The 26,226-nt window shown below is 31.8% G+C and overlaps 1 protein-coding gene across 6 annotated transcripts in view; it reads left to right on the top strand.

Moving 5' to 3' along the window:
• Positions 1–26,226, top strand: part of LOC148608193 (mediator of RNA polymerase II transcription subunit 15-like) — a 63,498-nt gene that overhangs the window by 12,092 nt on the left and 25,180 nt on the right. For 3 of the 6 annotated variants that reach the window (XM_088547312.1, XM_088547311.1, XM_088547310.1), the window contains exons 2-3: positions 1,481–1,568; positions 4,580–4,631. In XM_088547312.1, the coding sequence (XP_088403438.1) occupies positions 1,481–1,568; positions 4,580–4,631 (140 nt within the window). Of the gene's footprint in view, positions 1–1,480; positions 1,569–4,579; positions 4,632–13,960; positions 15,800–26,226 lie in introns of those variants that run through there. The other 3 variants (XM_088547313.1, XM_088547314.1, XM_088547316.1) reach the window with 3 other exon arrangements.

The raw sequence follows: 26,226 nt of genomic DNA, 5'->3' as shown, positions 1-26,226 counted from the left end.
TAATCTAGAGGGAGAAATTGTAATCTTCTCCTTGATTGTACTCACTTCTCCCATTTGTCTTTGACAGGGAAACATATTTCTAATAAATAACGTAGACTAAAATGTTAATATTGTTATTTTACTAAAACTTCTCCTTGTTATAATTGTCCATATTAGGCCCTTGGGTTTAGGGGGAAAAAAGTAGCAGGTAACCGACATGCATGTATTGGGGTTCAAATTAATGGGTGTTTCTGACCTTGGACCTTTTAATTTTGTTTGTGGTAATATACTGAATATCACTAAAATCATATTAGATACATTTTCTAAACAATCTGATAAACCGTTGTGGACTACCTTGCAAGAAAAGTTAGTGTCGAACCCTGGTAAGACACGTGTCAGTTCTGGTAAACTTCACCTTGGGCAATATTCTTCCTTCATGTAGTAATCAAGTATACCACTTTCAACTGCAGGCAGTATGTGTATGAAATGGATAAAAAATGTTACTAATGGCAGATGTATATGAATAAGCCTTCTTCAAAATTTGAGCTCAACCGCATTTTGTGAAGTGGCTACCTTTTACTACTAACACAGTTGTACATGTACCAAAATTTTTATAAAGTCTGTTGAAGTTAGAGCAATCGGTCATCCTGAACAGACAGACAGACAGACACTGGTACATCTTTACGTGCCTGTCAGATGTCTCATGTCAGGAGAATGATGTCACTAATTTCAGATTATTACAACCAAGTCATGTACAGGATAATGTATACAAAAGATAATGCTGAAAAAAAGTAGTTTGATAATACACTGGATGAAAACCAAAACAAACAACATACATGTACACAACAGGGGTTCAAGTTAGTGGTGGCTTGAAGTCAGGGACCCAACATTTTTGGCCTTGGACGTTTGAAATTTCATTTTCCTAGGTCCTGGACCTTTTTCATTGACAATTTATTGAGGACTTTTATTAGTCCTCATGTAGACTATTGATTTCAAATTTAAAAGAAGTCCAGGACCTTCTACTCTTAAAAGTAAATTTGAATCCCTGACCACATAGAATAATTTATGAATGATGCTAGCATAATATAATGTGAGGCACTGTTGCGTGTTTGTTCTGGTTTGAGCTGAATTTGCATTAATGTTTCTTATTTTTTCCTACTTCAGCCCATAGTTATATTTTTTTCTATTACCCAATAGAAATTTTTTTGAAAAATGTTTAAAACCTTTTTATGGTAGAAGGACAATTTTGATCTGAAGTGCACAACAAGATGCTTACACGAGATTGATGTAAAATGCTGAATGCAAATGTTGCAATGATTTGTAAGAGTTGTTTCCCTTACCCTAAGTCTACCTCCTTAAATACAGTAAAAAATTAATATTAATCAATATGGACCTAGTATTTTCTTTAAAAATACTGTATTTTCTGAGAGCCTTAAATTTTCTGCTTTTGGTCAATTTTATATATATTAATTGGATATTCTCATCCTGTTTTATATTAAAGTGATGAAGCTGTTAGACAGTCCTCAACACCTATGACAAAATCAAGCCATGAGATGGAAAACCATGTATTTACCAAAGCCAAATCTAGAGTAAGTATTACATGAGTAAAAATTAGGACATTTATATAAGCTGGTAACCAAGACCATATTTTTATGCAATGTTTTCTATATGTTTAACTAAATTTTACCAGAAGTTTGGTAGCCCAGCTAAAATTCCAGTAGCCATGGGCTACTGGGTTGCTGTTAATTATTATATTTGTATTATGTGTACAGTACTGGTTGCATTACCCTAGGATTGTGAGGTTATGCCAGCATTTGCCTTTGGTCATTGGCAAAAGTGTACAACAAATCCTTAAGAGTTAAAAATACTAGCCCATTATTAGTGGTGTAAACATTCCACTCCATCCAATTAGATACGAATCATGATTCTTGGCTGATGATCTGACTTGCATTATGATTTTTACAAATAGGTCACATTTGTTTACAAGTCAATATCAACAAATTACAATAAAATGACACATTGTGACATTTGAAGTTAAGACTAGTCTTTATCCCAGTTTCAGCAAATGTAAAGTGTTTTTACACTGCAGATTAAACTTTCAGATTAAAAAATAAAATTTCTAGCTGTCATTACTCTGAATTTTACTTTAACAGTTTAACTAATTGAGAAACCGGATATGAATTGCAATTATGGTTCTGGTATCAATTTTTGGATCCCAACAGAAAAGATTGTAGTGCATCATTGGATTATTGCCCCCTACCCTAAATACAAGAAAATGATTGTACATTGGCAGATTGTTCTGTTATAACGACTACTTAAGCCAAAGCTATATCATGGATGCTTGTATAAGTTTTTGATTTTCTTGGCCCATTTTAAGGTCCAGTGGTCATTTTCACAAAAAGTTGTAATAGTAAAATTAGTCATAATTAAGTTATTATGTCACAATATTTTAATGTATTCTGATGTCAGAACTTATGACTAATTTTATACTTACAATTTTTTTTGTGGAAATGATTTTAGATGAACAATCATTACAAAGTTTATTTGGAATAAAATAAATTCTGAAATTGAAAGAAAGTATATTCGTGGTTACAGCTACCTTAAATCCATAATCCAAGGGAAAAAGGTGAATGAAAAAGCAGTAAACAACTGGCTGTTTCCAATTAAAAAAATATTTCTTAATCAGGCCTCAAGAATTACAGTGAATCAATGTTGCCTATCATCCTTGGTTCCCTTATCAGCAATGCATGTATATTCCCCCAAAAACTTACATAAAGTGAAATGGAATCAATTTTTTTTATCTATAAATTCCCAATTCTTGAAAACAACAAAAAGTGAACTTGGAAAATAAATTTTGTATTCACCCTTGGACTATTCCTTGTCTTTTATTTAATAAATAAGTACAGTGTTCATTGTATAGGTCTCACTAACCACTTCTAACGTTTTCATTACTTTACATGTTAAAAAGGGTAATTTTCACTGTGAATTATCAGGACAAATGACATCTAAAAGTTGCATACCATTGGGAAGCTTGGAAAATTAGGCTTCCAAAATCATAATGCTAATGGTACGATGATTGTAGAAATTCTTCCACAAAATTTACTTGAGTAAATAATACTGAAAATCCACATTTTTACCTTTTCTGCTAACTGACAGCATGGATGCAAATTTCTCACACATGTAAACAATATTCATACACTTTTGTAGTTAATAACATATATGATTTTAAAGTACACATTCTCAGCTTTATTTTGACTACTTTTAATCATAAGACACACAAATAATGCACTTAAAATGCATGTGTCTAGGTTCATTGTGTTTTTGGTACTACATAGGGGGTGGCCATTTGACCTGGAAGTGGTTAGTGAGACCATATGAAAATGGACATAGTTATCTCCCTTATAATAGCAATTCCATACTAGAGAAAAAATGAGAAAGACCATTAAGAATTTTTGCAGCATTTTATTCTATTATGGTATTGACAAGTTGGAAATGAAAAAGCTTTTTCAAGTTTGACGATATCCTTAGCATTCACAAAAAGTTTGAAAAATCTAGACATTGGGCTGTAGAAATTGAAAGGTTCCAAATCTAAGTAATTAAATTTACTGTGCATATCATTAAAATGCACTTATCTCAAAAGAATAATTGGTTTCATGAGTCAATGAAACATGTCTATATAAGCCATGCCCATGATGAAGTGGACTACTTTTTTTTTTATCATTGTGTATTGCATCTTTGTATATCTAAAATGAAATATAAACAAAATTAAAGGAACATATGAAATGCAATTATAAGAATTGGATATTTTATTTTTGATGTTTCATCCGGGTGTTTAAGCGTTGATTGGTCACACATTTTGGACATGTGGATGATACATCAATGCTGAAAAGATTTGAAAATTGACTTTCAGTTTGAACCATTTCAAGACACTGTCTCCTTTTTAATTAATTAGTCTATTACAGTATGAACGAACGATGTTGTTTTAATGTTTTTTAGGCAATTACTACTTTATTATATCTGGTAATTACTGATGGGTGTTTTTTTGACAATTTTTATTTCTGATTTCGACTAGTTATGCTTCATTGCTGCCCTTTGTAGTATCATTTATGAGAACTGGATGACATTAATCACTTGACAAATATTTTTTACAAATCAAAAAGTTTTTTCTTTTTTCTAAGGAAAAAAAATTATTGTCAGCATGTTTCTATTATTCTTACTTCGTGATATATTCTATCTCAGGCTACTGCTGTGATACCAATAATATTGGTAATTTCCTATGATAGCCTAATGTCAAATCAACTGACATTTTTTTAAATTAAACATCACATCTCCCTATCTTGATCTTTGTAATACTTTCTGTAACTTAACTTTACTTATCTTGAATGTATCAAATACATGTACATTCAGTGAGGAAATATTAAATAATACATACATTTAGATACTTTAAATTGCTTGTAAACACTGTTTTAAAAGTAGCAAAAAACTTCATTTAATAGAAAAATTCAGAGAATGGGAGAGTTTAGTGAAAGGACAACAACTCTCACGAAAACTGTTCACAGTGTAATGGTGTCATTTCTCAGTGTTTTATTTTTTATTTTAGGAAGAGTATTTAGCACTGGTAGCCAGACTCATCCTCCATGTCAAGGATATAAGTAAGTTCATTTGAATTATTGGAAAAATACAGAAATAATGAGTCATAAAGGGTCCTGTTTGTCCTTGTTTTTATAAATACTGATACATAAAGTTTCTCTCTAACTGATGAGATATCTTCAGTCAGATTTCAGGTTTTACCAGATCGACAATCCACCAAACTTACTAGATTTTACTCACTTGCATAGGAAGGGTGTCACTGGTGGTGCAGGACATGCTTGCCCTTTCGAAGCACCTGATATTACTTCTGTCTTTTGTGGAAGTAGCAAAGCTTACATTTTTTTCTGTGCTGTTTTGTGTTTTGGATTTTCAGTTTAAATGTGTAAATGTGTTTATAATTATGTTTTTGATTGTCCCGGTTTCCTGTTTAGTTACAATGTTGTTAGGTCTCAGAATTGTCATTCTGTTTGGTATACTCTGGTATTTTTTGCTGATATTTACTAAAGGCTGACCAATAATGTTGCATAATTTTACCCGGCAAGCCTGTTATAAAAATGTGAATAGCGAAGTCTGTCAATTAATACATCCCATACCTTTGAAAGGTCAGAGAGATCATGACAATAACAGTAAATTGACTTAAAAATAAAAAAATAAAAAAAAACAATATATAGATAAGGCATATTTTTAGTCAGTGTACTGTTGTTGTCCTAAAAGGCCATGTGAGCTGTAGTCATCACTTGGCATTTGTTGCGTTGTTGTCGTCATTGCCCATCAATTACTTTTCTTAAAAAATCTTCTCCTATGAAACCACTCAGTGGAGTATTCCCAAACATGGTCACCAGCATCCTTAGGGTATCTACTTTAAAAATCATACCAATAATATAGATCAAACATAAAGCATGGCCACCATTACTATTTTTAGACTGCAGGGGTCAAGTCACAAATTTCTACATGTATCTCAATAATTGTTAACAGATATTAGAGAATAAGTGTGAAATTCCTTCTTCAGCTTGAAGGACTCTTCTAATGTCTACAGTGTCAGGGGACTCCTTGTTAGAATTATTGGCCTTGAAAGGTGAAAAATTATGTTTTTTTTGCAGTTTTCAGCCAATATCTTGAAAACTGTCAGGGGTTTATCTGGGTATTTTTGGAAATATCTTATTCAGGCATTTTGTGAACAAAATTATTGACAAATTTGCCATTTGAGAGTCAAAATTAGGGAGGTAAAGTCTAAATTTTTGGATTATTGCATGATTTTGATATAACTTTCATTGGGAAAGGGTCCTTTTACAGGACCGTAAAAGGACCCTACTGAAATCTAGAAAAAATTGTGACTATAATATATTAAAAAAACTTTCAACTGATGTAATAATCCTCATGATAAGGCCTACAAAAATCTCATACGGATAAAATTGTCAGATGACCCCTTGTTAGAGTTGTTGCCCTTGAAAAGCAAATGTGACCATTTTTTTGCAGTGCTCATTGATTATCTTGAAAATTATAATAGATAGCATAAAACTTTTAGTTAATGAAACAATCCTTATGGTAAAGACTACTGAACTATCTACTGGGTCAATACTGTATGATGACTCCTTGTTATATATTGCCTGTAAATGGAGAATGATGTTTTGCTAATTTTCAGCCAATATATTAAAAACTATGAGGGATAAAAAAAACTTTCAATTGATGAAATGATCCTTTTGATAAATTTTACATAAGTTTCAATTGTGTCAAAACTATCTTTAGACTCCTTGTCAAGGATATTTCCCTTGAAGTCAAGTTTTTCTTTTGCAGTTTAAAGCCAATATTTTGAAACTATAATAGATGGAACAAAATTTTCAGTTGATAAAATGATCCTTATAATAAGGCATACAAAGGTCAAAGTTATAGGTCAGAGTTGAAGGACAACTCCTTGTTTGAGTTATTGCCATTGGAAGGCAAAAAAAAATATGAAATTTTCAGTCAATATCTTGAAAACTGTATTAGATAGAAGAAAGAACTTTCAATTGATGAAATGATCCCTATGATAGGCATAAAAGATGTCAGACAACTCATTGGTGGAGTTATTGCCCTTGAAAGGTGAAAAAAATGAACCAGGTGAGCAATTCAGGCTCCAGGGAGCCTATTGTCTTTATTCAAGTTTAATTTTTATTAATGTTAATATATTTTTTCCCCACCAGTAGGCCACCATAAACAGGTAGTCGATGCAAGGGTAGGAAAGTAGGTGGAGCATTATATATTTTCTGTGACTGTATATTATCAATAAATATACAGACATCCTATTTAGGTTGCTCAAAAGTAGGATGATTGCACTATAAATATACAGCACCATGTTAGTTACATTTCTCTCAGTAACTACTTATCACAGCTACATAATGTTGTGACAGAAGTTTAGTATGTCATACTGCTGTTTGACAATGTAATTTGTTTAGATTTTGATCATGTGGTTTAAATACAAAAATAAATCTAGTGAGTGGAGATGGGGATATTAATTTTTTTTCCAATATGACTTATGTAAAATTGTGTTTTATGTATTGTTCATCAGAACTTTCATGAAAAAGAAAGTTTTATCTTTGACAATACAAATTGCAAACCCTAATAGTCTATAATTTTAATCGTGGTCTCAAGAGTGTTATGGCTTGTGCCATAGTCTTTACAATGTTTGGATTCTTAATAGTTATTTTCCAATGTATTCTCGCATATCTTATAATGAGAAAAGGTAAGGTGAATATGTCGAAGAGAAAACACCACCTGGATGAAAATATAAGCCCAAGGTTATCCATTGGTCTTAAATGAAAGAGGAGGAAATCCTCGTATCAAGCTGCAGCTGGCCCTAAAACACCATTATACACAGGTACAGCAAAAAATGTTGTCCTATATAATTAAGTAACATAAAAATAAACGAAAGGTGAAAATGAAACAAGACATACAGGGACCAGAAATTCTCGACTTGGGACAGGCGCAAAAAATATGGTGGGGTTAAAGTACTTTGGTGTGATACATTAAGGAGTGGACATTTTTTGATTGGTCATATAGAAAATAATTAACAGGAAAAGATCACACTGCATTTCTTATTTTTTACATATTTGTTGCCATATTGATGAAAATAATAAGTGCTGTGGAAAGGTATTGCTGTTCTTCAATTAAGGTCTTTCAGCAAAAATAAAAATGTCATGAAAATTTCACGGTTTACAGTGTCTTAAAACTTGAGTTGTCTTTCCATGGTCACTTAGGTTTATTTAAGTATATGTCCAACTAAAGATCCGACAGCAGCACACCAAATCTTTTAACTTATTTATGCATAAATGCAGCAAACAAACCTAGAATACTGTATTAATAATAACTGCTTAGGGAATACATTTAGGAGTGGAAATTTGTTGATGGGTCATGAAGGAAATCAAATAGCGGGAAAATTTCACATTGCATTTCAACTAATTTTCAGAGAAATTGAATGATTATATCTTTTATGAGCATACTTAAGATCTACAAATATTCAAATGTATAGAGAATATTTCTAAGAAACATGGACAGAATTTCAACAAGATCCACCAATTTGTTTTTATGTATTAAGGTTACTACTTGACATGCCACATTCCTTTCAGAGGTAGTAAGTTCTTTCCATTAAATAGATTTAACTCATAGCTTAGGAATACATATCCATAAATAAATGACATTTAATTTGGAATTGGGATTCCTTCCAAGAAAATGTGATGGAATTACTTGTATTGCATTAAGTTACAGTATGCTAAGTAGATATTAACCTCCTAAAGTCTAGTTATGTAGCACTGTAGCTGTCTTGAATGTGGAGTGTTGTGACACCATTTCATATTTAGTGTTTAAAACAACAACAGCATATAGCAGGGCTGTATTTCATTTTATTAACCAGTTGTGTAAAACATGATTAAAATTGTCCATTCAATATTGTATGTCCAAAAATCAATAATGGACCAATACAAAAATACATGTCCAATACAGAGAAACAGCTCAACAGGCTCAATATGGATGTTCTACTTCTGGTAGTTAATGAAATAATGTAGTAGGCTTGTATCTATAAAATATTAGATTTATGAAATTAATGCAGAATTCATACAGATAAATCCTGGCAGTATATGTAAACATATTTTTTTTTTTTTTTACATAACTGATGACCCGTGCAGGTCCGCAGTAGGAACCATAGGGCTCCGCTACAGGAGTCTAAATTGCCTGACCCTACCCACCTCTCCCTATTTCCAGTGGCAACCAAAATTTCTCGACCCCATTATCCCTGTGTCCCATCCCATTTTTCATTTCATCATCATTTCATATTCATTTTATCATCCACTTCAAGGTCATTGCCTGAATATAGCTGAAATATTGCTGCTCGGGCATTAAACCGCAACAAACAAACAAACAAATTTACATAACTGTTTAATAAAGGTGTCATTAGAATGGTTTTTTTCATATTGGTCCTGAATTATATCCTGAATTTGGCCTTGGAAAGCTGGCCAAAGAAACAATGCAGCTATCCTTGGCCCAGTATGACTGTCATTGGATATATTTGGTCTTAGTCTTCCTTTTATATTCCTATAGACTTCTATAGTGAAGTGCATATTTTTAGGATTTAAAACAAGAAATATGTAAATTGCTTTGGTAAAACTTTCACTTATGTAGCAATTCTAAGGACATGTAAAAAATTATTTTCCAAAGAAAAAATGTAGGGTGAGTCCACGATGATCAGACTGAAAAGTAGTCTTGAATATTAAACAACTTTTTTCACTACTTTCACATTAGTTTTGCACTCTTCAAATCAACCTTTTCAGAGGAGAATAATGTTAAATTTTCTTCACAAAATGTTTGTCATCTGAAAGTCTTATGTTTGCTCTATTCCATAAGTCATTGTTCATATCTTTTGACAAAACATAAGTAAAAGACAAAAAGAAAATACTCTATATTTTCATATCCCCCCATGTTGTGACATACACTTGCTCAGGGATATGCAATGCATGACTGGTACCTAATAGAGGACCATAATTGTGGATGTTTCTCATTGTCATTGTGGTATTATTGTTTACCTTAGTTTACATTGTGGGCACCCATAGACACTTGGTTATACAGTGAAACCTGGACCTTAATAACTAGAAGCCCTGTCTTAACAGTACATTGAAACAAGATATGAGAATAAAAAAATAAATAGGCAGTGTTTCAAAAAAAAATGTGTTTAAGTCCTAATATACCTAAGATTAAGTGTATTTTGAACCTGTTTAAACTGGACACCTGTCTGATGCCAACAAATTCTACAGTCTACAATGGGTTCAGTTCAGACAGGTTTTGCTCTACCTGTCTGTAAATATGTTACAAATCAATTAAAAAAATGTTGTTTCATGAAGAAAATCAAAGTGAATTTATATATAAAGTTTACATGTGTTTTATGTGATGTCAGCTGATTATTGCTTGTTTTTAACATGCTCTACTGCTCATCATGAGATAAACACAAAGATATGTTTAAGTAATAACATTCCATTTGTTAAAATGTAGAGGGGAGATAACTCTCTTGTTTTTTTTTAAATTTTGAAACTTGATTTTGAAACTCTTTTCTCTTAAATTGATATGATATATTGGATATAGATGATTTTTTTAGTTTTCTGCTGTAGATATGTTCACTTATGGGATAGTGAAATATATAATGGTTGTCCATAGATTGTCATAATACTGATTAATCAGTCATTTTCCCAGACATTACCTTGATTATCAATTTGTCCTGCAACCACCCAAAAAAATCAAAGAGTTTGACTAATTGGATGAAAAACTTGTCACTTCTGTAAATTTGTACTAAAATTATATTCTAAAACAACTGCAGGGCTATTTGATGAATATTATTTCAAGTTTTACAAAAACAAAAAGTCAAATATTAAAACACTTACAGAAAAATCTGCTGTTGCTGAATCAAACTGCATGTTCTATCTGATTCTGGTCACTGACATTGTGGTGTGGAGACTGGCGTCTGGCATTTTCAGGTAGATTCCAACTGCCTTCAGGTGTTCGGACCCATTCTGTACTACTTCATCTGGTTGGGGAATAGTTGTAGTGGCAAACCACTACTCGCCATTGGCCAGTCTACGTTTCTGCTCATCTATACTGTTCCATAGCCAACTTGATGCCTTCTTTGCAGCCTCTCCCAGTTTTCTTATTGGTGTTTTTTTTTTGTCTTGCCATTCATGCTTAGCTTCTGTAATAACCTCCATGCAGACTGTGTGCAGGAAAACCTCTTTCCTACTTCCACTGGAAATAACCATGTACTCCATTTCTTATCCCTGCAAAGTTCTAGCAGCTCTTAGTACTTTGAAGTTTTTCTCTCATGTGCCTTATCACACCCTTCTTCCCACAGTACTGTCAGTTCGATCAGGATGCTCTTTTTTTCCCAGTTCTGATCATGACACAGTGTCAGGCCTCAAGTTTGTATGGACCACTTCTGCAAAAACGAATCACTTGTAATGTCCATGCTGGTGCTCAACTGCATAGGCCTTCTTGACTTGATGCTCAAGTCTTTCTCTGCTCCCCTAACAAACTACTTGTTTCCACCATGGTCTTTTCTTCTTCTGTTCTGTCTCCAGGTACATCTGCAAGAGTTTGTAATACCGTATGTCTCAGCCTTTATCTGCCCTGTTGAAGAGCTGTCTTGTATCCAGTTAAGATATGCACCATTGTAACACTTTTGCTCCTCACTGCTTACAGTTTAGGTATGCTTCTGTCTCCATTTGCACAGGTTGCTTGTTGATGGTAAGGTATAAAAAACTGGAAACTTAAAAGAGATCCTAATGGGTTCCAGTCTTTAAAGGTCTGTCCAGTGTTACTTTCCTGTCTGGTAGATTCCAGTTTACTCATGCTCCTTGTTGTCCTAATTGCATAGATTTAATTTTTCTCTGGTCTTTTTCACTTCAGCTAATTTCTTGAGTATCGTATCTCTTCATTGTTATATAGATAGCAATGTTTTATTGAATTTTCCCAGTGTAATAAAGTTCAATAATTCACTGTGAAATAAATTCAGTAATTTCACTCTCAGGTTTCTTACACCAAAACATCACAACTTTGATATCAATCACAGAAATTAAAATTCATATTGAAAGCATCTATAAATTACAAAGAAAATCTATATAATAAATAGGATGATCAATTGGTTATCATGAATAACCAAAGATTTTCACTTGTGCCAAGAACACTGGACTTGTTAAATCTAGGCGTTCTTCGGCACTCGTGATAATATTTTGGTTATTCACTCTTTCCAATTAATTTTCCTATTAATCTTTACCTTCTTACCTTCCCAAAAGCTGTGGTGATCTGTCTTCCTATACAAGTGTTGTTTATGATGTCCAGCAATGTTAACATACCTTCTGATTGAGATACAGATATACTTGCTGATCATTTACAACTTGTCTGTACACCAGATTCACTAGCTTTCTTGTCCTTTGAGTCTCTTAATATCATCACCAGTCTGCATTTTGTAACCTTAAATTCCTCTACTGCTGATGATAATGTGGGAGCAGATGGTTATACCTATCCATATATATTCTACATACACGAATCTTACTAGGACTGATAGCCAGATTGTTTACTGGAGAAAGTGGAATCTATGATATACATGCCTGAATCTTACAAGGACAAATATTCCTGTCAGAGAAAAGTTTGAAAGTTTATCTCAGACTTTGGGAACAGATGGTTATAAATAGTCAGTATATAATCTACATGCCTTAAATAATTAGAATACCTGAATCTTACAAGGATGGATAGTCTGATAGTTTATTCTAGACAGTGGGAGCAGATGGTTACACAGTTGTACCTGTCTATATATGATCTGCATGCCATATTCAAATAATGGTTGAAATTTAAGAGACACATGCATGCTATCAACTATTGATCTGTCTGTTATTTTACCTCATAGAAGTAATCCTATAGCTGTCTGATGATAGATATTACTGATCATCCTCAGGCACTGTTCACAGAATTCCACATTTATATTCTGTGCCATGGCTTTGAAAAGTGCATTGTTGTTAAAACTGTCTGTTTTATTATAAAGTGTTTCACTTCATGTGCGTGTTTCGTTATTTTAAAAAAATTGGAATTGCTCAAATATGTATGGAAAAGTCAGTTTAAATATGGCGCCCTTAAATGAGAAGTTGTTTGCAGATAAATCAATTTCAATGTAATTTTTTATGTGACATCCAAAAACATAGCTGGTCTTGTAACTTTCTGATCAATCTTGTAAGCAATTTCAGGTTTAATTTGAAAGTAAAGGCTCAGTCAATATATACAAAATGACTAAAAATTATACTAAGAATAAAATTATATGGATTTACTAATTCTGCGATGTTATCATTGAAACAGTTTTTTTCTTACAACTTTATAGATAGTTACCTGCAGCATTGTTTAATACAAGCTGTTTGCTCTCAGGGTACTTGTGGAATTTCTGCTTACAGCTACCAATTTACAAAAAAAAATTTGATGTTTGCTTGCAAGCTAGTAACAGGCAAACTACGAGAAGGTAGATTGGTTTGGAATTTAAACCATTTTATTCTGAGTAATATTGTATTTTTCATTTGACATTTTGACCATAACTATGACGATATTTAAAGAGGAGATGTTTATTTTTCCATGTGACAGATTAACGAATAATTTGGAATGAAAATTACTATATTCAATTTGTTGCCAAGTATAAAGAATTGAATTTGTATTCTTTGTCCACGTATAGGTATTTTAACCTATGTTTTTTTTAATGAAACTATGAATTTACATACATTAGGAAATGATTAATCACTGACAGTATTTCAGATTTTACATTCAACATATTTCGGTAGAGAAGTAACTTTTGCTTAGTTTAGCAAATTTTAGTTGCGTTTTTTTTTATGTTATGTACCAGTTGAAATGCACTGACGTTGTTTTTATGTTCTATGTGCCATGAATCATGGTTGACAGAATAATGACGGAGAATTTGATATATTCAGCAAATAAAGAACACAATTTGTTCTGTTTGATCATATTAGTAATGTGGTTATGAAATCTTTTAGGTTTTTGGTGTAATTAATATCTGTTAATAACAAGATATTGCTTTATTAAGTGAATCACACAGTAAATCTTGTCAATTTGTACAACTTACCATAAAGTGTTCCGTGGATGAGTGGTTTGAATAGTTCTAAGATGGATTGGAGGATTTGTTACTACTTTCTCCTATTTATATACCGCTACTATCTTGTTTGTCAAAATACTTTCAGATTTAAGTAGTCAAGGACATCAATTTACATACAATTTGACACATTTTGATGTGTACATGATTTTTCTCCATTTACTGTAACTTCACAATCATTACCAGTTTCATATCATTTGAAAGTGAAACTTGTAATACTAAGATATTGAACATTGTATTTTGTGGCTGTGAGTGACAATCCATTGTTTAATGTATGGTTATATGATGGATAATAAGAATCATAATCTACGATTACCTAGCGGTACCAGTCACAATCATTAGTATTGATTCGAAGCTATATTATATACACTGATGAAAATTGAACTGGAAAATGTCACAGAGAGAAAGCTGACCACACTGATCAATCACAATGCATTGATATAATGGGGATTATTATGGGATGTAAATTTACACTGTGTCAGTGCTAAAATACTGCAAATAGATGTTGCTTTATTGTTCCTGTTTGAATATTTTACTGAACAATATTTAATCAGTGTTAGCTTAAAATGTGAATGAATTTTGCCTTACTACACTAACACAAAAAATAATGGACTTTAATTGACTTTCTGTTGAAGTAGTGATATTTTTTTTCTGCCTGGAGAGTTTACATTGAGTTGAACTCTTTATGTGGTTTCTAAACCAGGATTTTACTCATATAAGATGGTGCTAATAATTTGAATTATATTTGAAGTTCTTCGTTTACAAAAGTTCGCAAATTAATTGAAATTTGGAATGAATTAAGGATATTATATGAACATGGAATACTTTTGGTAGAGAGTGAATATCAAGGATCGACTGTAACCAGAGAGGAATCCATCATTGATTCTGAAATGTTAAAATATGACTGTCCGTTTGACGTGTGATTCTGAGTTAATGTTATGACAGCTACTTGTAAGCATTCCAAAACATATTAAATAACAATTTGGATCTGTTTTTGCTCTCTCTAGCATCTTTAAGTTGGCAGATTGATACTTTTTAAAAATTGAATTATTACCTAAAAACTGCCTGCTCATATTGTGCTCAATCATTTTCTGAAAGGATGAATCTATTTTAGGCTCAAATTATTGTAACATAAATCTCTCCAATAATTGATATTATGAAATGGATTACTTCATTCCAAGAGCAGGTAAAACTTAAGGGTTTATTCTCTGTTCTTACATGTATTAGTTACAGTAATCATCTGGTTCATAATTGGATAATCAACAATTAGTGTTTACAGTCATTGCTATGTCACATTTATAAGTAAAAGTTTTATGTTAATACATGTACACGTTGAATAAGTAAAACAGTTTGTTTCTGATAACAGTAGAAGTGCTATTTCAGTGAAAAAACTTTGTTTCTCACTGTTAAAGTTAAGTCACTTGTACAGGTGCTTTTTGTCCATAGTGATAAACTGGAAATAGATACTTAGTGAAGTTTACATATACAGTGAGTGGAATGTGAGAATAAAATTTCATGTTGTATGGAAAACTGATACATGTACATGTATATGAAGTGATTTATTGGTACATTTGCAATAAACAATACCTCTCCAGGCTAAAGAACCATATGTTTGTTTTCAGTGACAGCTTTTGATAAAAATACATCTCTAAATATTTCAGTGTTTATTCATGTTACAATACCAATGGTTTTCTAGATAGAACTTTAACAGTTACTGCATGCATGACAATTGACAAGAATTCATTCCAGTTTCAGACATTTTGGAATTTTATATTGTATTGAAAAAAAAAGTGCCAAAGGAAGTGAGTTATTTGCATAGAAATCATTGTCAGTAATCAGCTTTGAAAATGTCATCAGTGTAAACTTATCGTGAACTGGAATAAACATAGTATGGAATAATAAAGTATTGTGGAAGCTACAGGTTAATATTCTGATTCTTCATCAATAATTGAACTGTCCTGTAGCGATAAGGACTCTGAGAAAAAAAATATTGTCAATTTATCAATGTGATGTTCAATGAGATGTCTGGCCCGCCATTCAACGTAGGATGGAATCCACAGATGTATTATTATCCGTGTATGTATCTGTTTCTATTTTTAGCATTTTGATACTAAATTTGGCTAATTTTTTATCAATGATTTTTTTTATACTCTTTAGTCAATCTGGAAAGTTATAGATTGTTTTCAGGATTTCTTCAAGTAGATTTATCTTTTATTGATTTACACTTTAATGAGAAGTTAACATTATTTTATTTGAAGATTGATGTTGCCATATTAAGGTATTCTAAATTTATGAAATAAAAGTTGTCAGTTTAAGTGAAAGCTTCAACGTATGATGTATGGCAGTTCATAATTTGTTATTGACTCAGGAATATATTGTTTATGCTGTCATGAAATATATACATGTACCTATAGTTTGGTCTAAACATGCTGGTACTGTAGAACAACTCAAGAAGATCATAACATTTTGATTTTTATAAAATACAGGTTAAATGTTATTTTCAGCAAACTCTGAAGTGTACTTCTGTAGTAAGGCCATTTTTAACATTTTGCCATCACCCTTTTTCACCATTACATGTACATGGTTGGGTATCACTTCAAAAATCTCAACAAAATTTGAAATGAATATGATATTCAGGATAAGGAAATTTACCAAGCCCCTGTTAAAATCAAGTATATGCTTCCATAACTTGCCAAATCTTGGTTCCCTGCTTTAACCATTGTACAGTACAGTACAGGAATAGAAAATTTGGTCAATACTTGACCTGACATACATATAATTGTATTTGATCACTTCTATATGTAAGTAGGCTATCTTGCAATAAGATTTAGTCAGAAATAGTCAAAATAAGCACCAGGTTATGGCTGTATACTGGTTCATTACAGCAGTAGCCATTGTCTTCATTGATTTATCAACAAGGTCAGAATTATTGGCTGTCAGTATGAAAATATATAAGTGATATTGGTAAAAATAGGATTATAATGTCAAGGACAAGCCTGTTGTTTACCTGGTGCTGTCTTATATATGGTTTTAATTGTCACAGAAAACTGCATTCAATTTACTTCTGTGATTTTAGTTTATTAGAAATTTGGTTTCTGTGGAGATGAAATGCTTTTTGGGTGTAGTTTTTTTGTAATTTTTATTGAATGGGATCTACTGGTACACACTGTAACATCTGTACCTGGACTGCAGTAGCTCATAATTGGCTCATGTGGCCATAGGCTGCAGAAGCACTTGCCATCACTTGTGTGCCAATTGTCATCATCTGTCTTTGTTGTCTATAGACACTTTAAAAAAATCTTCTTCTCTGAAACAACTTGACCGATTGGAACCAAACTTGACATAATTGTTTCTAAAGGTATTTTGCACGAAACGCACAGTATATTTTTGCAAATATCTCAAAACCATTAAGTTTAGCCACATTGTTCAGCATGGTGAAATATACCCTAATACCTATTTCCGTGAAAATTTGTGAACATATATTGGAGTTATTGCTCTTTTTGTGGGTATTATTTTTTTTTTAGCTCACTTTGTGTCTGTCGCTGTTCGTCTTCCATTGCTGTAGTCGTTAAATTTTTTTACAAAACTCTTTTGCTTACGATCTACAAGACCAATCAGAACCAAATTTTGTATGAATGTTCCTTAAGGTTTTCTGCATAGAACTGATTTGGGGATTTTTGATCCTTGGAAAAACATTGGCGCTGTTACCAAAAATAGAACATAGGGGTCAGACAGAAGTTTTTTGCTTATTATATCTCCAAGACCGTTAGGTTTAGCCTAATTCTTTCTATTGCTGAAATGATCCTTATTATAAGGCCTACAAAAGTCTCCAAGGGATCAAAGTTGTCAGATGTGTTATTGCCCTGGAAAGGTGAAAAGTTGTTTTTTTTTTTTTGCAGTTTCCAGTCTATATCTTGAAGACTTTGATAGATAGAGAGAAACCTTTAATAATACAAAAGTCTGTGAGAATCAAGTTATCAGATGACTCCTTGTTAGAGTGATTAGCCTTGAAAGGCGAAAAATGATGTTTTTTAGGAGTTTTCATCCAGTATCTTGAAAACTATAATAGATAGCTATCAGTAAAAATTGTTAGACAACCCCTTGTTAGAATTGTTACCTTGAAAGGCAAAAAATTGTGAGCAATTCATGCTCATGTGAGTCCCTTGCTTTATATTTTTAAATGCTTTCATTTTAAAAATCTTCTCTGAAATTACCAAGCAAGATTGACTTGAAGTTGGCATGATTCCTGCACTAAATTACCATTGGGATTTTTGATATGTGAATAAACATGGCTGCCTTTACTAAAAATAGACTACAGGGGTTATTATGTACAATTTTGCAAATAACTCAAAAAAGATGGGTTTATCTAAAAACTGGAAGTGAATTAAATTGTTCAGCATGAAGAGATGGACCTTTGCCAAGATTTTTAGAAAGATCTGTGAATGGGTGTTCAAATTGATTGATTAATTATGGTTTTACATCCTATGGCTAATGTTTCATGCATTTCAGGACAAGAATGTTTGATCAAATGAACATACCCTGCTTTGTTCTAGTTGGACTGGCCATGCCAGTTTTAAATCATTTTAAAGTCCACAGGTAGCATGTTACCCGACTAAGATGGATTTTACTGACTGTTCCAAACAGTAGTCATTCAACCAGTCTCATGCCACATGCTAAATAGAGAAGCAGTGGTTACGAAATTTGAAAGGCTCTGGTATGATTTGAAGAAACAGTTTCCTGTACTTTAGACAGACATGCTTCCAGGGAGAGCCTAATCCAGGCATTGCTGACCAGGATTCTGTAAGAAAAATAATAATATTGACACTTATTTAATCTATTTCAAAAACTTTTCCCTGTCAAACACAAATGGGTGAAGTCACAGAACACAAACATGGAAAAGTTATTATTCATTTCTCCTTTTAGATAAGGCCTGGGCAACTACAAAATCACCAAGGTGGTAAAGATGGAAGACGATTCTTTTTTACCCTAAAAGTTTGGAATGTGGAGGTACATATACCTCTGATTCTTAGATCATCTTTTTCAAATTTACTTCAGAATTGCTATTATCTGTAATAGGTTGTGATCCATCAAAACTGCTAACTGTTCCAACATCCAGAACTTGTTAGGGTAAAATTATATTATTTTGGATAACTAATCAATAACTAAATGAGATATTAACAAATCTGACACCAGTTAGTTCATTCAAAACAGAGAAATCTTAGACACCTGAGGGTAAGAAATCAATGTTCAACAAGGCTTGGCAGAGAATGTTGAAACTTCATCTTAATGTGTAGAGTAATACTTGAGCTCTTTTTAATATTTAATTCACTTCAGGACCTTTTTTGCAGTGCAAGTAACTCATTAGAATGAGAGATTTTAAAGCTAAATTGCTGCATATTACTGTAAATGTAATAGATTTTCTGGTGTTCTGATTTTTGCTATTTTTGCTGTGTCAAAGAACTGCTGGAAATAGTACTTTTGAAATTTGTTTTTCATTCTGTGAAACACTTATTGTTTTTCAAAAGTTCAAAAGTGTGTGGATTCAATTTCACTTGTTTTTTTTCCGTGATGTGATGACCTAAAATTTCGAATCCTCAAGTGAAGATGTATGGTTTTTTTTTTAACACTATATCATTTTTTTCTTTCCTCATTTTTCAAATGCTTTATAATTTGTCTTTGTTTTTCTCTGTCACAAAAGTCAGATCTGCTGTCAAGGTTTACCCGAACTCTAATGTTGTTACATAAGAAAAGTTGTGAATAAAGAAAGGAGTAGTTTACATAAAAATGGAGTAAATGGTCTGTCATGTGGTTAAAACTACTGCACAATGTGTATTCCTGTTATCTGATATATATCATACTAGTTAACCACTTTGATTTTATTCTCCAAATTTTCTCAAACTCTTGTTATCTAGTAAATCTGTGAATTGATGAATTTGAAGAATTTTCTGAACTTAAAAGGTCCTTGAGATCTTGTATTTAAATTTTCCTTGACAGGTCCACATTACATTTTTGTAAAACATTTATAAATATGCAAATTATTTGCAACACAATCTCAATTGTAGTTGATTTTTAACCTCAGACATTTAGTGCATATTTCATTACCAGGTTAAAATATATAGCAAAAAATTATTTACTGGTTTTAATAGATGTCTACTGATTTTTTGTCAACATAGATACTTCTTTTAGCTGAATTTGGGCAAATAAAAAGACAAAATTATTATGTATGGTGGTAATTTTAAGATAATATTAATTTTTCATAAGACATTCTTTTCCAGTTGTGTCTCATGGTACTCAGATATTATTTTGATATTTTAATTAAAGCAATAAAAGTAACTGGAATATAATAATTACAATAATTACAATGAAATGAAATTTTCACAATTAATGACATCTTAACAAAAGTACAATTCCATGCAAGAGTCAGATTCAATTTAAACAGTGTTACATTGAAAAAACTTATTGTGGCACTTGTATTGCACTAATATTTTGAGTGCATTTCGTGAAAAGTTCTGCAATTTTTTTTAGAAGTTTCTATCTTATTGCATTGTCTGAAACCAGTTGTGAAATAGCAAAACTGTAATAGGACTTGTAAGTCTTGTCATGTGACTTCATGATTTCATGAGAATGAGTCCCTTACTCCCATTCAAAAGCATAGGAAATGATTGTTTTTTAGAGTTTAGTCTGAAATCTTATTAACGAAAACCTCTTGTGCATAAAATACAATACTTAACTATGACACTATGGAGTGATATGTTTGGTAACAACACATGGGACTAAAAATGTACAAATGGTATAATAAAAAATATGTGGTGAATTTACATGGTGTGAAAAACATGGTTTCTGTGATAAACTGCTAAATTTTATTCTTGCCAAATAATTTTTACACTGCATCCTGTCAAATTCTTAACATGTAGATTACTGCAGTCAATATTTGTGATTTTTCAAGGCATAAGTGATAAAATAGTACAAAACCATACAATGTCATACATGTGCATTAAATTATACCTGTACATGTATTATTGTTGTATAGAGTATATTTTACTAAGGCAGTTGGTTTCTCTTACTAATGATTGACTCTTTAATTTCAAGTCAGTTAAGTTAAAATTTGAGGATATGTAAAATCAGTTCAGTAGTTCACCTGTTTTTCCATTTATGTGGAATCATATGGAGATATGTTTGAAGCAAGAAAGATTGTGGTTATGGTTGTAAGGAGACTTAATCCACTTAAGGATTATGTGCTTAGAGCTTAATAGTGGAATTCTTCATATACTGTATTAAATTTTAAAACTAATCATGAAATAATGTCACTGTAAAATGTGCACAAAGAGAATACTTCAAGAGAAGATAAACTAAATTAAGATTTTAAATGGTCAGCATCCAAATGTAAACTTGAGGTACTCTATAATTATTATTGTGGTTACAGGTTGTCTATTTCAAAGAAGATTAAGGATAAGACACCTGTTTTGTACATTTTGTACACAGCTGAATGGGCCACACATGAGAAGGGCAACATGTGATTGTCTCACACCTGTAAGAATGAGGCAAAAATTGGAAAATCAGAAACATGCACACTGATATGACAATATGAATTCACTCAAGGATGCTTTCTATGTTTGAAAAGACCGGTATTTGATCTCTACATCATTGGATTTACTCAGAAATTTTTCAATAGAATCTTAGAAAAATGAGGTAATTGACAGAGTTATCTGCCCATGAAACGTTCATTTTCAATGCATTTCATTGAAATTATAACTCAGTGGACCAGCATGATATGGAAAATACATGTATTGTCTGTTTTCCTTGATTCTGATGTTACAAATAGTCAAATTACACATCAAAATGATGGGTTTTCATACCATGTTCACCTATTATCTGACTCTTACAGGGACTGATACTTAACATATATTCTTCAGTTTACATATTATTACCATATGGTTTTCACATGGTAATATATAACTAAATAACCTTGCTTTATGGTCAGTACATAAATTGACGGATATTGACTTAATTTTTATGGATATTCATGTGACCTTTTGATTAACATAAATGTATAGCATATGAAGTGACCAATTTAGTACTGTGTCAGAGAGGATTTGTTTATTACCAAGAGACAAAAACATAGGTCTTGTCTTACTATGCATCTATTTGTTTTTGATAAAAAACACTTGGATCAAATACAGATTTTAGTTGTTGTTATATCTGTAGTGGACATTTATTTTTCACTCCTGCCATTTAACTTCGTCTATTTAAATGTCTTTGTTAATCATGTTTATCTTGTTATTAGTTCTGCCTTGTTATTTCAAAGGAGTAGTGTCATCAAGGCCTTGTTCAGGCCCAATAAATACATATTTTGGAATAACGATTTGCATTTTGTATTTTGCTAAAACCAGATTACTAGTACAGCCATACCTGTTAAACTTCTAGATCCTCTTTTTAATATTGCAGGAGATTTCTTATGAGGACATTTTCAACAAATATTTTGTACATATTACATGTGTATATACAAGTCATTATGTATCAGTATGAAAGTGTTTAATATTTTATGCAGTTTTAACCAGATAAATACAAATAAGAATTCCAGAAGCAAAGCCTGTTAAGAAATTTCTCTTAATAAAAAAAAAAAATAACTGGTACTATCTGGACGCATTCCTATGAAGTGATCTACTTCCAGAAATGATAAGTTTAGGGCCTAATCTGAATTTTGATGGCAAAGAGAAGTTGAAGTAAATTCTGTTTGAATAATAACCATATTGACATTATTGTCTATGTACAACTGTTCAGGAAATGTAGAGAATTATGTTTTTTTATCTGTAATTTACCTACACCATAACTATGCATTGGTTCTGTCCGTATTTGAAGTTACTCAGTTGAAGATACCTACACTTTCATTATAATGCACTTGCAGGCTTTATCATTTCATTTAAGATTGAAAATTCTAGGTATTTTTGAATATTTCAGAAAAAAATAATTTTCAAGCACCTGAATTGCTCTAAGCATTGGGTTTACCTTTGCATATGCAGACAAAGATGACCAAATGCTTTCATTTGGAAAGCATTTGGTAACTATGCATTCTTTAAAACATTTTTGTCTAAGGTACATGTAATTTGTATACATTTGGACTGTCTTAATGACTCTATCTATATGATCATCATTCCTCATTTACCCCCTAATACACATTTGATGGTGAACAAACTGGGTCCGCTTTGATAAAACATCTCAAATTGAGATTTTCCACAAATCCTTCATCAACTCAAATTTTGACCAATCAAATTGCTTGAGATTGAAGATTTGAGGAAAACTCAAGAATTTGAGGAAAATCTCAATTTGAGATTTTTTTTTTTTTTATGAAACTGGGCCCTGGTATTATACATCCATAAGTATTTTTGCAGCTCATGATTAATCATTTTTGTAAAATTTCAGACTCCTCTGGTTTTATCCATTTCATAGCATGAATATTTTTTGCTAAGTGAACCCCACTTTTCTTTCCATAATTTCATACAACACATTGAGAAGATTTTAGAAACTGTGGTCATATTTTGATGTGCTGTTGTTGTCAGCATAGTTGTCATCTGTAGACACTTCACTTGGTTTTTGTGCATTAACTTGAGTATTTGTTGGTTGATCTTTATAAAATTTTATAACAGGGTTGCAAACCACAAGATGAAGGTTGGTATTGATTTTAGAGGTTATAGCCCGACGGTAGTATTAGGGGCCAAAAAGGGGCCACAAACAAGCTTTTCATAGAAATAAAATATAAACTCCATTTAAAGCATAGTAGTGTCAATGATATTGTTTCACAACATTCTATACCACAATGGTCAGAATTGGATTGATTTTAGGGACTAAAGACTTTTCAGAAATTATTGGCCAAAAATATGCATTTTCCTGATATCAAGACAATTTGTTTATTTTTGGTCTGATTTTGAGAATTTTTGTTTAATTTTTAGTGGATTCCAGATGGAAATCCTTGCCTGCATTTTTCAATCACATTTCAGATATCTCTTGTGGTTTTTAAGTTATAAGGTGTCAAATTGGCCACACACCCAAAAATTGTCCTGTTTTTTTGGTCTGATTTTTAAATTTCTAATAGAATTTTAAATATTGTGTAATATAGCGTCCAAACCAGTTGTTGTGTCCATAGTGAATTGCAAGTCCCTATAGTTAAATGTGTCAAAAACTATTATTGTGCTCACACTTGCCCCTACTGTTCAGGGATCAACCACTGCAGTCGTATCATGCTGTGCTCTGTGAAGCCCTTTATTATTTAATTCTTGTTGTTTCTTCGGGGTTTTTAGTAGATAATAGATAATCTACTAAGACAAAACCTATGGAAAATCAAGAGAAATCCTTTTCCTGTCAAAAGTTCAAATGCTTATATCTCAAGAACAAGCACTGACTAATAATATTTTTTTCCTGAAAGATCTTAAAATATTTTATGACCCTTTGAAATCCTTGTTATTTTTATTCAGTGAATGACAGACACCAAAAAAAAAAACCCAAATATATTTTATCAAGTGAAGCTGATCATATTGATAGATTATAAAGCTTTGATACAATTAATCTATCAATTTAGGGAGAGTAAGAAGTCAATTATTGATTCATTAGTCTCTGGGGAAGCCATTATTCTGTCCAAATTATTTATGGAGAAATTCAGATTTCACTCAATATTAATTACATGTGTGACATGAACTGATATGAAATGTGTTCATCATGGAAGCATCTTGCTATTACATACACATGTAGATGTATTTTAATTTTTATAAGACTTATAGCCTAAATTTTGAATTATAGATGACTAATAAGTGTCTTCTGGGACAATATTAAGGAAAAAAATCATTGTACTAAACTTTAGAAATTGACTATTTTTTCATATTTTTCTCCTTATGTAAGCCTTATAACCTTAGCATTGAAATTTGTTTGTTTGAAATTATTTATACATATTGTATTTAAAACATAGATTACATTGTACACTGAGTTATTCATTTGTAATACACTTCAGTAGAACGTAGAAATTTCTCCCTGGACAGTAAATCACAGTTATATCAGTACTCCAATACCAGTTTATACCGAAGACAATTATATGTTTTCTTTCCGCCTTTTCCACATATGTTTTCCCATTTTTTTTGTGAACTTTTGCAGTTTGTGATATGCTCTTATCTTTGTTGATTGCAGATAAAGTTTAGATTTGGTTCTGCTTCAATGATTTTCATTTGAATTATGGACCATGGACTTGTACCACAAACTCATTTCACATTAATTTAAGTAATGGTGTATCAAACTTCTGACCTTTATTATATGTATAACATTTGTCACAATTTATATTATCAATAGTTTTATAAACATAATTCTTAATATGCAAGTTTACAGACAACATGCCCCAGGGTAAAACTGGAAACATCAAATTTCACTTAATAAATACCAAATGTTTTACTATGATTGTCTTATTTCACTCTATCATAATAAATATCTATGGTTGAAGAGTTTTTTTTCTCAAATTATAAGATCAACCTTAAGTAGTTTTGCTAAAAAAAAAAACATGTTAATTTTACTGTGTGCAATTTGAGGATAAGACTTCTCTCTATTCAGAAATGTAATTTAGTATAAATTGACAGATTTCAAATACATGTAGTTGTTGGTATAAATGTACATGTATTTCCAGATTTCTTTGACTGTAGTTGGAATGATCAAATGTAACAAACATGATTCCACTGGAAGATGGTGACAGAAGTTTTATAAGACCGCAAAATATTTGCATTTTTTTTATACTGATAACATAATGTTGGCATTGTCAACCGCTTCATCTATAGATATTTGGTGTCTTGAAAATTGTATTGTACCACAAAGTATCATGCCACATTCTGGAATTCATTGGGGGTGTGATTTGAACTTACTAGGAGTAAGGGCCCAGACAAACATTTTCCTAGCATTGAAGTGAGTGGATGAAAGTGAGTCTCTCTGAAATTGTACTGCGAAGTTCCTTACAACCATTGGAAAGGTGGGATTGATTTTTGGGGGTTGTGACTTGCTTTAACTATTTATAAATAAAGGGCCACTAGGGAACTATAACTGTCAGAGTTTAACTACTGCATCTGGTATTGGGATTAAATATTTTGTAATTTTATATTTCTTACTACCAGTCAAAATCTATGTATGAATCCTATATATACATATTGTTACTGGTAAGTAAGATATTACCAGAATACATTTAGAAAATTGTAACTTGATTACAAATTTCTATTTATTTTAATGTTTGATATGAGCTTTCTTATTATACTGATTAAGGAGGTAGACCTAGGGTAAGGGACGTAACTCATGAAATCAGTGATTTGTTTGTATTGCATTCAATTTCACCAAGGCCTTTCAAGCTTTTCTCTGATACAGAATGAAATCATTCCAAGTCACTTTGATGCTTACATGAGATTGATGTAAAATGCTGAATACTAACGTTCCAATGATTTTTAAGAGTTGTGTCCCTTACCTTAGGTCTACCTCCTTAAGTGCTT

Source organism: Perna viridis, chromosome 9 (assembly GCF_037379345.1).
Source record: "Perna viridis isolate PV_CMFRI_1.1 ecotype Kerala chromosome 9, ASM3737934v1, whole genome shotgun sequence".
NCBI classification, from domain to species: Eukaryota; Metazoa; Mollusca; class Bivalvia; order Mytilida; family Mytilidae; genus Perna; species Perna viridis.
This window is presented reverse-complemented; position numbering and strand designations above follow the sequence as displayed.